Here is a 14,756-nt window from a genome sequence, read left to right on the forward strand (position 1 = left end):
AATTCATCAGACAAACCGTTTGCATATAGGGGAGTCATCATAGAATTAGCGAAAATTTCAACGCGTTCGTCTTCAAGTTGTTGCACGCTTTGGTCCGAAACAACAGTAGCATGCTTGATTAAAGTAAGTTTAGCCGAAAATTGTACTTTGCAGGGTCCATTACAGGTTCTATCTAATATCAAACTTTGAATCTCATTTTTTTTCAAGGTCATAAATTCGATAAGATCATGTTCAATGTTTTGGTTGGGAATAATAAAAGTCATTAACGTATTTTTCATGGCTGATTCATGAACTTCAATTGAAGCTGGAAAGTTATCAATATCGCCTGCCTGTGTGATTGAGCTAGAGGGGTTGCTGAGTGATGTAAGTTGTTGATCCAAAACAGGTAACAGATGCTCTGATTGCATGTGATCCTTGAAATCTTTAAGATCACAAAAACCAAGCCGACAATACCGACATAACTTGTTAAATTTTTGATGATCTGATTCAATATGCTGCTGTAATTTTGATAGCAGTAAACTGCTAAAACTACAATGGTAGCAAGTAAAAACGGGTAATTCTTTTTCAACAGCGTGAAAGTTTCGTTCATGACGAGATCTATTCGTTTTTATTGTAAAAACTTTGGAACAATAGTTACACTTGAAACCCATTTCGCTCTGGAACTGTTTTAAAGCGGAGCAGGAAAGGGAATGAATCCCAACCAAACACCAAAAGGTTTAAACTACTGCGCTTTGATTCCTTTTTACCTTCTCGGTTTGAATTTGAATAGCTTTTCCCGCTTAACTTTGAATTTGAACTCTTTTCCCGCCAAAATTTGAATAAGATTTGAATTTCCCGCCATAACTGTCAAACTCAAATTCGATTGGGCGAAACAGATTATTTGTTGTTTGAATTGTTAATAATTACTACAAACGATAGAAACTAATCTAAACAAACCAAGTTTGAGCTAAATTTTAATCCAAAAAGGTTTTAGAGCCAAGAGAGAAAAGTTTTAGTTTTATATTTTATCAATTCAAATTATAAATTGATGAAATTTTCGAAGTTGTGAATAAAAGTTGAGCATGTCATAACACATGATAGATCCTAAAGATCCCAATTGTCATGTGGACAGAACATCCTATAAAAATGTCAAAATTTGTATCAAAAACAGTTGAAATGATGAATAAGTAAAGCAAAAACTGAAAAATTACAGCTTTTTAACTTTCCAGGCGCATTGTTATCAATGATGTTAATCACGGAGCGGTCGCACGGTCCATGTCATCATAAATTTGTCTCAATTGTCTTTCGATTTGAAAAAAAAGTCCGAAAAAATATTTTTCTGAAAAGAAAAATGAGTTTGTTGTTTTAGGGGGGATTAAGGGGATTAGCGTTTTTCTCAAAGACTATTGAAAAACCATCTACTCCCACAATCTCATTAGTCGTGCCCCTCAACCCACTTTCATAATAACACCTCTTGCTCATTATAAAAAAATGGGTCTTCTGGTTGAAAATCGCATTTTTTCGGAAAAATGAAAAAACGATGAGTCATCAATTAAAAAATTTGATTTTTATGATTTTTCTCAAATATTTAGCATGATGATGAATACTTGTATTTTTTTCATGATGATCATTTTTGGAGACAACAGTATCAATGATCAAATGGTAACTCCAATTTGTAGAAAAAGAAAAAATTAATGCTTTTTTTTCCTTTTTGTAATTAAAAAGTCAAATTTCTAACTAAAAAGCATTAAAAAAATTATTATTTTTATCAAAAAGTTGGTTTTAAACATCTTTTATACTTTTTTTCATTATGTTTAATTTGTATGATAACTAATCAAATAAACATATGACAACATAAATTTTTATCCAAAAGTATTTTTTTACAGATTTTTTTGACGTTAATTATCTTTTTTTCAAAAAACGAAATTGATATTTTTTTATCTTGTTTTCTAAAAATTAGCATATATATGGATGCTTTTCAATTTTTTTCTCAAGATCACTAATGTAAATAAGAACTTCAATGTTAATATGTTAACTCCTATTTGTGGAAAAAATGAAAATTTTATGGACTTTTTTTGTTTTTAATTGAAAAAAAAAAGTCAATTAATTGAAAAAGAAATGATTTTTTAACTTCAAATTTTAAAGGCTTTTAAACTAAATTTTTAATCAGAACACAATCGTGTGATAAAATATGAACAAACACAAGATATAATCTCAAACTCAATTTTAAAGTTAATTTATTATACACAAATAAAACAAACAAAAATCAATAAAACTCAACCTCAGTTTCAAAGTTATATAAGGTCCAAATACTCCTGCGCTTTCTCTAGTGTTGTTAGCTTCCGTTTTTTCTTTGGTGCAAGGCATAGAGAAGGAGTCAAATTTTCCATATGATTACTCACTGTCACTTCGGGGGTGCGCGTAGGAGTTGAAGAATCTGGTTCATCAAGCCATGGTGACATTGTAGGAGAAGGTATCTAGAAGCTTTCGTGGTAACTAATGATGGTGATTCAATCTGTTCCATTCCCCATAAACGATCAAAAAATTCAATTTCTTCAAAGTATTCTAACTCGTTTTCACACATCGGAGTAACATCACAATCGTATTTATACAAAAAATTTTTTACTGGTTTTGATAAAGTTGAAATATCAACCTGAAGAGCAAGAGGCTCGTCAGGATCCGTATATTTACCAGAATTTGTAAGGTAACTCAAATACTTTATATTCAGTTCTTCGTCTTTCTTTGAATTTTTTAAGGAAAGTTTACTGAATAAATGTAAAAAAATTTTGGGAATCATAACGTGATGAGTACAAGTCCACTCATCAGAATTGAAACTTTTTTCTTCGTTAATTATTGCTACAAAATTACCGTGAACGGTTTCATAAAAAATGGTTCTTTCGTGATTGGAATATCCGGCAATAATATAACAAGGCATTTTTGAAGAAAAGTTGGAAGAAAAGGACAAACGTAACGCGGAGAGAAATGAAACTGAAATGAATTGTGAAAACGCTTCAAGAGATTAAAATAGGGATTGGTTCTTCTAAAATTAGAAACTTCAAGACCTCCCATGTAGTTTTTGATCAGTTTAATAAGGGAGGGCGTGTAAAATATTTATAATACCTTGCGTGGTATTCTATGTTTATCTAAATTGCATTCAAACAAATAGCTTGTATCAAAAATAAGTTTAAACATTGTGACCTTTAACATCCATTAAAATTCTTATCAGTTGTACATGCACAAAATACTTATCCATTTGAACTAAATTGCAATCCAATATCTCTGCGATATAAAGTACATGTGTATATAAATTAAAATAGATACAACGCATTTTTTTGCAGACATATACAATCAATCGAAACAATTCATTTCTTTCTATTCAGTTTTGAATCAAGTTACTTTGAAAATTTACTCGTTACAATGAATAAAACCAAAACAAGCACCACAGCAAATGCAGATAAAGATTTTGGCGATGGCTATTTTGATATTTCGGAAAACAGTAAAAGATTAGTGCGTGCTACATTGAAAACATATGACCAAACTGGAACTTATAAATTCCTGAAAGTTTTCAAAAAAGCAACTGAAGGCGCTGAATTTGAATGTGTACAAAGACTTTCCTTAAGCAGCGAAGAATTTTCAAAATTACTAAAGTTGGGAAAGTCAATCCGAGCGCAAAACAAGTGAAATTTCTGATACTGTTGAAAACAAAAACAAACCACAGTCTAACTGTAAACGAGCCAGGAAATCTCAACTTTCCTCAAACACAAACGATTTCAAGCACGACTCGAATTAATTTTCCTTTACAAATTGGCAGAAGCTATGTTCGAAGTTGTGTTACCTGATTATTTCAAAAAAATTCAACCAAATTTCAAATTTGTTATCACTGAAAAAATTCCTAATTTATCTACTTTTAAAAATTATGCTTTTGGAAGCCACTTCAAATCTGAATATTGCCCTTTTTCAGTCGAGAATGAAAAAAAAATTGATTACCATATATTGATTCAAGTAGATTCAGAGGAACAATTAAACCAATTTTTTCCTTCCCAAAAATGTTTCAGTGTTCCTTGTATTTTCACTTGCTTCAAATACTTAATTTCTCCTGCTAAAGATGTCAAAGGAAACAGTGAGTTATTTGACAAGCTTAAACTAGCTCTCACTTATTCAGCACAACCTGTTGCAGCCAATCTCGATTTGTTAGATTTCACTGCAATCAAAAAACGTTTACCCAATTTATTGCTTTCTGCAACATCATCTAACAAACAAACTTCACCAAATCAAAACGTTTGCAAGAAATCTCCGGATGTTGGGGGACAGAAACGAATTGATAATACATTACGCCTGCTGCATCGTCGACGTCAAGCAAATCCGTAAGAATTTCGACTTCAGTTTCAAAGAAACATACAGAAAGCAGACATGTTCAAACAGATGAGATGAATACAGAAACTTTGAAAAGATTTGAAAGTTTAATTAATGGACCCCATTCTGCCGCTTTTTGTAAAATAATGGATATTTTGACAAGTGGATATGGAAAACTTGATGTAGATACTGATGTGCTATTTGTGAAATTTATTGTTGAAGAGAAAGTTAAGTTTTAATTGATACTTTTCATTATTCCTTTTTTATTATATTGAGTTCAGTAAACATGATTTCAACTTTCGATTTAAAACTCATTCATGAAATTTTTATAGACTTAAAATCACAATATCCAGACAAATCAGTCAGATTTCAGTATTTTTTAGCCACTTGTTTGCATTTGGATGCTGATATTAATATGGATTTTGTTTTGAAAAACAGACCATATGGTGGTTCAATTGGAACAGACAATTCGTCGCTCGACAAACACTCGAAACATTTCAAATTTCTTAGAATACATGCTATTTTGCATGACGCAGCAGGATATTTGCAAGAAAAAAACCATATCGGTCCTGGGTACACATATGTTTTGCCTTGTCCAATAAAAAACTGTTACCTGGGTCACGTGACAGGTATTGCGTTTTGCTTATTTCTTAAAACATTCAAACCAAAGTTATTTCGTTTGTTGGAATGTTGAGTGAAAGTTAACCCAAAGAAAGAAAACTAAAAAATTGTTTTTCAACCATCTCATTATTTTAGATATTGAAGGATTTAAATGTGGCAAGAAACCTTTGATCATAAAGGAACTTTCCGTTTGCTCTGCTAATACAATTGATACAATTCATTTTCTGCCACCAGTTCAATTCAACAATTTATCAAAAGAAGAGAAAAAAGCGTAGAATTGGGTATCTAAATTTCTACACGGGCTTCGTTGGGACGAAGGTGAATACCCTTACTCGTACTTGGATCAAATTTTTGACAGCATTCGTTTGAGGAACCCAAATTCCCATTTTTTTGCTAAAGGTACACAAAAATCTGTTTTATTAGCTGAATACTTGAAATTACCCGTGAAAAATTTGGAAGATATTGGCTGCCCAAAGATTGAACAGTTATTGGGTCAAGAAAAACATATTTGCAAACGACATTCTCATTTACTTCCCTCGCATCAATTATTAAAGCATTGTACCCGTAGAAAATGCAAAGTTTTTATCGATTGGTTACAAAATGAACTGTCCAATGATGCAAACAATCTTATCTCCAAATTTGGTGGTTTACGCTTCAATGACTAATCAGAGTCCTGAAAACAGTTTAACACCAAGAATTAAAGTTACTCTTACGCGGACAGGCATATTAGATTGTCGAGGAAAACCTCTCCTGCAAAAACTCGAACAAATTACACTGAACGATATCGAAATCGATAGTTTACGGAAATTTTTTACAGTTCTTGACTACTTTCACCTGTAAAATGTCCAGACTCCAGGAACTTCGCCAGTCAATTCCGTTGTTCAATCTAAACCTGGAAGGGCTCCAACCTCAGCTGGGAGAGAGAAGACAAATCCATTTGCATGACCATCAGCTTCCAGCTGAACTGAAAGAATTAGTCAAAACTGATAACGCTGAGGAAATACATTTAGTTCAAGCCACTATCAGAGTTGCTGCTCATTGTTGTAAAGTTCAAATCTAATTGTAACCATGACAAATTCACAAAATATGAGTTTTTCTTCATTGAACGAGGAGTTGATTTGCCTGTTGAACCAAAATGACGAATCATATATATATGCCAAGTTTTGTGAATCATAATAAATATATTTATTGATTGTTTTCATTTTCTTTTGATCTTGTGTGATTACTAGTTGCTAACATGTCGTGTTTGAAAATTCAAAATTTCAAAAAAATATTTTTGCCAAAAGAAAACACACAAAATGTGAGTTTAACAGGTGAGAATTTACCAAAAGAGTTATTAGACGAAATCAGTACCGGAAACGTAGAAAAAAATTGTTCGGATACTTCTGACAGACAAAAATATAGCAAGATATATAATAAAATACAAACCAAACGGCAATAGAACAGAGAGAAAAAAAGGCGATTGGTATGCAGTTGTAACTATCAACCTTGATACAATTAAGCAAAAAAAGTCTTCCAGTAACATTCGAAATTGAAGAAACCACCACTGTCGAGAACAATGATTGCGACTTTGTAGACTTTGGTGGTGCCAAACAGTCTTTATCTCACGAAAACAGATCTTGGAAATTTTGTAATTCTGTTTCTCTTCCGTCTGCAGAAGTTGTCTTTTTCACACAAGTCTGTTCCATTTTCATTTTGCTCTCTTTATCTATTTCAAAGTTGTCTTTTTACAATCTTAGTTGTGACGAGACTGCCATTTGGCTTTCAATATTATCCAGTACAGTTGGTTACATGTTACCCAATCCCAAGTTATAATAATGAATAAGATCATTTCAACAAAAGATCGTCTGTTTATGTCCGTTTCAGGTCCCTCGGGATCTGGCAAAACTGATTTAATTTTTCAAATGCTTCTCAAAGGTACATTCTAACCATCGTATAACAAGATATTTTATTTTTATCTTCACGATCAACCCAAATACCGTTCCTTTGTTTCTCACAACAAATTTGATATTGAATTTATAAAATTATCCAGCTTTGAAATTGTTAATAACTTACGGGATTGTATGATTGTCTTTGATGATACCTGTGAAGAAATTTTTAATGAAAAAGATTTTGTTAAATTAGCTACAGCAGGCCGACATAAAAATGTTCATGTTTTTTATGTCAAGCACAATTTATTTCAGCAAAGTAAGCAATCACGTATAATAGATTTGAATACAACTCACTTAGTTTTGTTCAAATCACCTCGAGACATTCAACAAATTGATTATTTAGGCAGACAGTTGAATAATGCAAAATTCCTCCGTCATGCGTATCAGTTGGATAGACTTGGATCCCAAAAATTCAGAATGTCTTCGTTATTCGTCAAACATAGTTCCACCATCACCAACCATTTTCTATTTACCATCCTCAAAAATAGTTATCACATCTCTTGAAAATGATAGAGAAAGAATTATGTATATTGAAGCAAAAGCTCAATAGTCACCATTGTAGATCAATTTTGACAGGAGCTGATTCAAATTTTATTAGATTTCTTTGCGTTTGTTTTGTGAATGTTTTTCTGGGACATGTTCCAGCTAACAAAAATTTCATCGAGAGTAAGAAAATATCATTTGGAAAAATTGTTGACCCTAAGTTTAGTATCCGAGAAAAACGAAAAGTAGTTTTGGCAAACAATATTTCACTGGTTAAATCAACTGGAGAATCGTGTTACATTTACCTGAAAAACTAGAACCTCAGGCATGTATGCTGAAGAATTCATCCTCATTCCTCGAAAAACATATGCTCCAGATGAAAAAACTGCACCACAATCTCAAATCCTTCATAATCCATTAATTAACGACAAATCATCTCAACTCAATTACATACAACGATTTCGAGAACGAAATATCAGCCATGACTCTTCAGCACCATTAAACCCAACATCTCCTATTCCTTTAACCCCTTAATGTAGTACCAAATCTTCAAGAAAAAAAATTTATCTGTATTTACTAATTTCACTAGTGATGGTGATGATGAAGCAGAAAAAATTTTGAATCATACAATTCACTGCAGCAGACAAGCTCAAAGAGAACAGGAAAAAAAACGATGAAAAAAGTAATGGAAAAACCGCTGAAGTGTTTCGAAAGGTTATGGAATCCATTCAAGAGCTATTGGAAGCTAATAAATTGGAAAGGGCAAACATAGTCCTCAAGCAGTTGTTTAAAGTTGAATCCTTGACTTTAGACGTTGACGGATATGTTCTAATTCAAGGAAAACCAACACTCGTTAAAATTGAATCCTTTTTGTACGATACACAGCAAAACAAAAAACTTGAGGGTGTTTTTTATCCACAAATTTTGAAAGAACTGAATCTTCATCCTAGCTTAGTGTCCAACACTTATGCCAAACAGATTCTTCGCTCGCTTAAGAGCGAATCAGCTAAGCCCTCAACTTCTTCCACCTTCGTCTCCGACAACCCGACAACTGAGGACTCGAAGAGATCAAAACCCTCTTCTTCGAAGACTCGATCGACAACTCTCAAATCCAAAACCAAGCAATCCGACATAAGAAAAACCCAGAAAAAAGAATTTTTCCCCACCACCAACGACGACGATGACGACGATGATAAAATTTATGAAAGCAGTAAAGAATCGTTTGCGACGACGTCAACAAAAGAATAGAAATCCTACTATCAGTGAAGAAAAAAAACTCAAATTACTCTACACGAAAGGTCCAGCTGCATTTGGTAGCGTTAAAAACTTAACAAATGCTAGTCAACTCTCACCAAAAAAAGTTAAAAAATTTCTGAGATCTCAATCATCACATACAAAGTATGGATTGTTTCGTAAAACATATCCTCGGCTAAAAGTGATTGTTAACGATATCAACGAAATTGGGTCTCTTGACTTGGCTTATGTTGATAAATTGGCTAAAAATAACCGAGGGGTACGATATTTGTTAGTTGCTGTCAATTGTCTCTCTCGCTATTTACGCGTGGAACCCCTGAAGACCAAATATGCTAAGGAAACAACCGAAGGTTTCAAAAAAATGATCAAAACAAAACAACCAAAAAAAGTTTGGGTTGACAAAGGCACCGAGTTTAAAGGAGAGTTCGAAAAGTTATGTACTAAACGAGAAATCATCAAATACAATACTCACAGTGAAAAAAAATCAGCGTTTGCCGAAAGAAACATTCGATCGCTGAAAAGTATTATCTACAAATACTTGGAGTTTGAATGGACTTACAGTTATATTGAAAAATTACAAAGTTTTGTTCAAACGATTAACTCACGCGTTAACAGAGTAACAAAATTGGCTCCAAACAAGGTCACAAGAAAACATGTACCTGCTTTAGTTTCATTAATTGCAAACAGTTCGTCGAAGTTGGTACAGAAACCAAAATTTTATGTTGGTGTCTATGTGCGAATAGCGAAGACTGACTTGCCTTTTAGAAAAGGTTACAAGCAGATTTTTACAGACGAAGTTTTTGAAATAGTTGCCATTCCTACTGTAAACCCTCCAACATACAGTCTCATTGATGCGGAAAAGGAAGAAATCAGCGGAAAATTTTATGAAAAAGAACTTAGTTTAATTGGAAACAAAGCTGATTATAACGAAAAAGGGGCAGTGATGAGTTTACTGTACATTTGATTTCAACAGCATCAATGGATTATTTCCCAGACAACACTTTGGCCAGTTTTAGAAATTTTTGTAAAGAAGAAATAGCTTTAGACGGAGATTGGAGAGTTGCTCTCTCAGAAATAATTTTCCCCACAAAATTAAACAATGTTACTAATGAGGAATTTACGTACTTCAGAGCATCCGAAGTAGTAGCCAGTAAATCCAACGCTGGCAATCGGAATACAATTTCCAGAGCCTACTATGGCGAAAAAGTTTTTATCAAATCAGGAGAGTACACTTTTATAGAACAATTGATTAGTGAGATAAAAAGAAAACTCAAAGACAAAATTCATTTTGATGCGAGTCCTCAAGAAATCACGAATAGCATGAGCATTTGGATGAACGCAAATGAAGGAATCTCATTCCCAAGTCCTCAAATACCCAGTCTGTTAGGCTACAATGCAAAGCTTGATGAGAACGGTGAATATTACATTGGTTACAAAATGATACCCTCCTTCGATGCATCTTATGAGGGAAACGAACTGTACGAATCTCATTTCCCATATGACTTATCAAGTGGGACAAGTCTAATTTTTGTCTATATTGACATTATTCAATACCAAACTGTTGGTGATGCAAAGGCCCCATTGTTACGCGTCATTGATTCAAATAGACGCATCAAAAACGGTAGTGCCTGCAGCATTGAACCTAATCATCGAAAAAACTTCACTAATTTAGACTACAAAAAATTATTCACTTCATCTGTACAATCAATATCGGTACAGTTGCGCACAGAAACTGGAAGACTAGTGCCCTTTGCAGGAACTGGTAAAGTTGTGTTGACTCTAAAATTCAAGCGCTTTGATTGAAAACCAATGGAACAATATTATGCAAAACAAGCTTCACTTCCTCATTTCTCTGGACACTACCGACAACGCGGCAGTGGATTTGGCGCTTTGGCTGCTGGTATTGGTCGTGCTGCTATACCGACTGCACGACGGGTTATTCTACCGGCTGCGAAAAAACTGGGCAGAGAACTTTTGATGAGTGCAGCGCCAGAACTAATTGATGTCGCTATGAAAAAGAAGTCTCCTAAACAAGCATTGAAAAACTGCAAGAAAACAACTCGGTGGTGGTAGACGTCGTCGTCGAAAGACACCAATGAATGGATTACGAAGAAGAAAGTCAGTAGGGGCTCGAAAAAGAAAAACAACCATTCGAAGAAAAACCAGACCAGTGAGAAGTCGAGCAGATTTTTTCTCAAACATAAAAAATGATCGCTAATTTGTTATCCAATGAAGCTACCCATAGCTCTCTGGATTTGTTTGAAAAACAACCTCATTTGATTACTTTTGAAAACGCTTTTGATCAAAAAATTGGACCTGTCTATTCACCCAATGGACCAATGCTTGAGTTTGAAATCACCGGTGACCGTAATAATTTTGTTGACCTGCAAAAAATTTATTTGGAAATACGATGCAAAGTAACGCAATCAAATGGAGCTGATCTGCGATACGACAACACTGATCCTACTGTGTCTGATTCACCAATCCTCGTAAACAACTCCCTGTATTCTTTTTTCTCTGACTGTACCCTCTCTGCTAATGGACTCAAAATCTCAAATGCCAATAGTAATTTTGCGCATAAAAGCTTTTTTGGAACATAATTTTCTAACAGCAAAGGAGCCAAGGATTCATGGCTAAAGTGTCAGGGATATCGTTTTGAAAACAATCCCGCTGCAATAGATGCAGCTGATTTCACATCTCAACGAGAACTGGTCCATGAATCGAGAGAAATTTGGTTCTATGGACACGCTGGAGTTGATTTTTTCACATGTGACAAGCATTTGTTGAGCGGTGTTACCCTCAGACTTTCCTACAAAAGTTCTCATGAAGACTTTCTCATTATTTTTGAAGATGCTGCCAAGCATTACAAGCTGCAAATACTCGAATATGTTAGAAAAATGACTGTGACCGACCATGTGCTCTCTGCCATTGAATCAACTTTGCTCAAAACTCCTGCGAACTACCCATATCAAGAAGAAATTACAAAAACTTTTCTTGCAACAGCTGGTCAGCGCAGCTGGCAACAGGAAGACATTTTTGCTCGTGAAACGGTGAGACAAATTATAATAGCATTGAACACAAATAATGCATTTCTAGGAACAAACCGAACGAATACTTTTCATTATCAAAAGTTTGGATTGGAGCAAGTTACCTTGAGACGGAACGGTTTACCAATAGCAAGTACACCAATCAGTACACAAGATCATAAACGTCTCTTCTTCAACACACTATCAGCGCTAGGTTTGTTGCACTGTGGGCTGGGAATCACTCTGGATAACTAGCAACAGCATTTTATTATGTGTTTTGATCTCACTAGCACACAGCAGGCAGCTCATGACTTCTTGCATCCAGAACTTACTAACTGCTCAGTTTCACTCGATCTTCAATTCTCAAACGCGTTGACAGCAAACCTTGAAATTTTTGTTTGGGGTATACGCTCATCCAATGTATTTATTACCTCCGACCGCAAAGTTACAAAGAACGTCCTTCCAATTTCGACCGTCTAAAAATGGATGAAATCCAGTTGCAGGATCTCATTCAGAACTGTAAACATCTGAAATATAAGTTTCTTGGAGTCTCTGTATAAGTCTCTGTATAAACGATTGAACGAGAATTTTCATCAGGTGACTGAATTGATGACAAACTTTCCCATGCAAGACTCAAACTCTACCATGTGCGGTTCTTTTTGCATTTATATTGCACATTTGATTTATGATAAAAACTTTAATGGTGATGCTTCTGATTTTGCTTACATAAATGATCATGTTTTGAAACGTTTCCTAACTCACATGCTTACCCATTAACTAACTATTTAAAATGTCTGTTTTGTACACTTTTCAATTTCATTTTAAACACTACATTTTTTAGTAATTGACATTTTTACCCAGTTTTTAACTGAATAGCAGTAATTCGAGAAGTTAGATTACTATAAAAAATACAAAATCGATCTATGGGGGGATATCACCATTCCAGCAACTGTTGCCTCCTTTCAGTACAATTTCCGGACGGGTTTCGAAACGCCGCCTTTCGGCTGAGAGTCGAGCGCCATGCGTTTTCCTCTACTCGGACCCCAAGAAATTTTGTTCCACTTCAATTTTATAGTAACAAGTTAGGTACAAGTTTTGACAATATTTCTGGGCAATTTTGGCTTTTATCAGTGTTCTCGTTTTTCAAGATCTTAACCCGCTTCAACTTATTAGCTCTTTCAACCTTTCTATAAAATCCAAGCTTTTGTCATAGATTTCAGACGTTTTTTTTTCAGTCTCCTGTAGACACGGAAAATGGAAATGTCGAAATTTTCAAGCCAATTTCATTATTTTAGAGTTTTCAGTGTTCTATAATTTTTCCTTGTTTTTTACTTTCATTGGGCTTAAAGAAACTTTTCATTCTTATTTCGGTCAAATTGATCATTAGCTTTTGCCTAAATAGAGGTGGCGGCCGCCGCAATTGACGAATTTTCCTTTCTTCGAGATTCAGCAATAAAACATGCATTTTTGAAGGAAATCGTTCACCGCAGCCAACAGTTAAGCTACGCTGCCAAAATCTGGTGCTTTCCTATTACATATAATAGGTATATAAGGTCCTTTTACATGGAAACAAGCCAATACCCCCAAACTTTAGAAGGGAAAACATGCACCGACCAAAACTTAATTCCATTCCCGTTTCCACAACGTTCAGTGGGAATACTCACTAAGTATAAAAATTATACATTGGGATCATTAGGTATAAATATTTTACATAGGGATCATTAGGTATAAATATTTTACATAGGGATCATTAGGTATAAATACTTTCCATAGGGATCATTAGGTATAAATATTTACATTGGGATCATTAGGTATAAATTTTTACATAGGGATCATTAGGTATAATCTATTCCCATTGATCCCTGTAGGGATCAAACCCCCCCCCCCCCGATCCCAGTGTCGTATATCTGTACTACTCTCGTAATCAGATTTGAGATGCCAGTTTTTGAGAAAACTCAAAAAGTTTCAAATAAAAGTCAGAATATTGAAAATTTGACATTTCCGAGTGCCGAAACTTTTTGTGTAAAAAGTTTTGGGCGTAGCCGATCATGCAGGGGAGTTTTCCAGCATCCATTCTATCAAATGAACCCAAAATCTCAATTTTGGAAGGATTGTTTTCGAAAAAGTGGAAAAACTACAAACATGTTGGTCAATTATTACCCCCACAGAGTTTTTTGAAGGCTGTAGAAAAAAAGAAATATGTAGAAGCGGGTAGGAGAATATGCAAGCAAACGGGGGAGTGAGCGGCTTTTCCGTTGGTACCGCTTTTTCAAATATCTGTAGAGAATTTTTCGAGAAAAACTAAATTTTTTGAGAAAAGAACAAATTTTCCAAAAAAAACAAATCCCACATATTTTCCTAATAAATGTTTTTATCGAACAGAATATGATTTTTGATGTGGAAGTGGGAGCCAAAAAAAAAAGAAATGAGGCCAACTTTTTTCCCCAGAAGTGATCAAATCGAGGTTGTGGGTATGTGTGGAATAAGGAAAAAGCCATTCACTCACTTGTTAGTGGCGGGGGTGTCGGCAGTGGAGTGATTGGATTGGACGGTGGTGAAGATGGACTGGAGCAGAGCGTGTATGTTGGCGATTGAGTTTCTCAGTTGAGGAATGGCCGCACTGCTGGATGTGTTGTCGTCCAAAATGGCGTCCAGGGAAACCTGCGAAGCAATCATCAACTTAACTTTTGAGTCCAGGGTAGGCCAAACATAAGTTAAGAACACACCATATCATCCTTTTAATTCGAATCTAGAACATCGTCTCTCAATGTTTTGTTGATTTCTCACCAAGGATAATGCTAGAATTAGGGTGAGGGGAGAGGTTCGAACCACTAACCACCTACACAAACATCTACATTTAGTTGACAGACAGTTAAATTTTTTAAACGTCAGCTTATTCAAAAATTGAGGGGGCGCACACGCCGAAATAGGCAATATTTTGGTCAAAATTTTCCGAAAAACGCTCTAAAATGTCATGTTTGGGTTTTTATAGTTCTGCGGTGTAGAAAGTTATGTCGTTTTAGTGTTTTGGGAGAAGTGCGAAAATCAGTTTGGTCGACCTAAAAAATTATTGACCACATTGTTAAAACTGTCGTGAAAATCCGCTCCC

At 34.7% G+C, this 14,756-nt stretch overlaps 1 protein-coding gene across 2 annotated transcripts in view; it reads right to left on the reverse strand.

Moving 5' to 3' along the window:
- The window catches only part of LOC134846189 (uncharacterized), a gene marked incomplete at its 3' end in the record, with an annotated part of 116,090 nt that overhangs the window by 13,507 nt on the left and 87,827 nt on the right, over positions 1-14,756 (reverse strand). For both annotated transcript variants that reach the window (XM_063863440.1, XM_063863438.1), the window contains 1 exon segment: positions 14,154-14,308. In XM_063863440.1, the coding sequence (XP_063719510.1) occupies positions 14,154-14,308 (155 nt within the window).

Source organism: Symsagittifera roscoffensis, chromosome 5 (assembly GCF_963678635.1).
Source record: "Symsagittifera roscoffensis chromosome 5, txSymRosc1.1, whole genome shotgun sequence".
Classification (NCBI taxonomy): Eukaryota; Metazoa; Xenacoelomorpha; order Acoela; family Convolutidae; genus Symsagittifera; species Symsagittifera roscoffensis.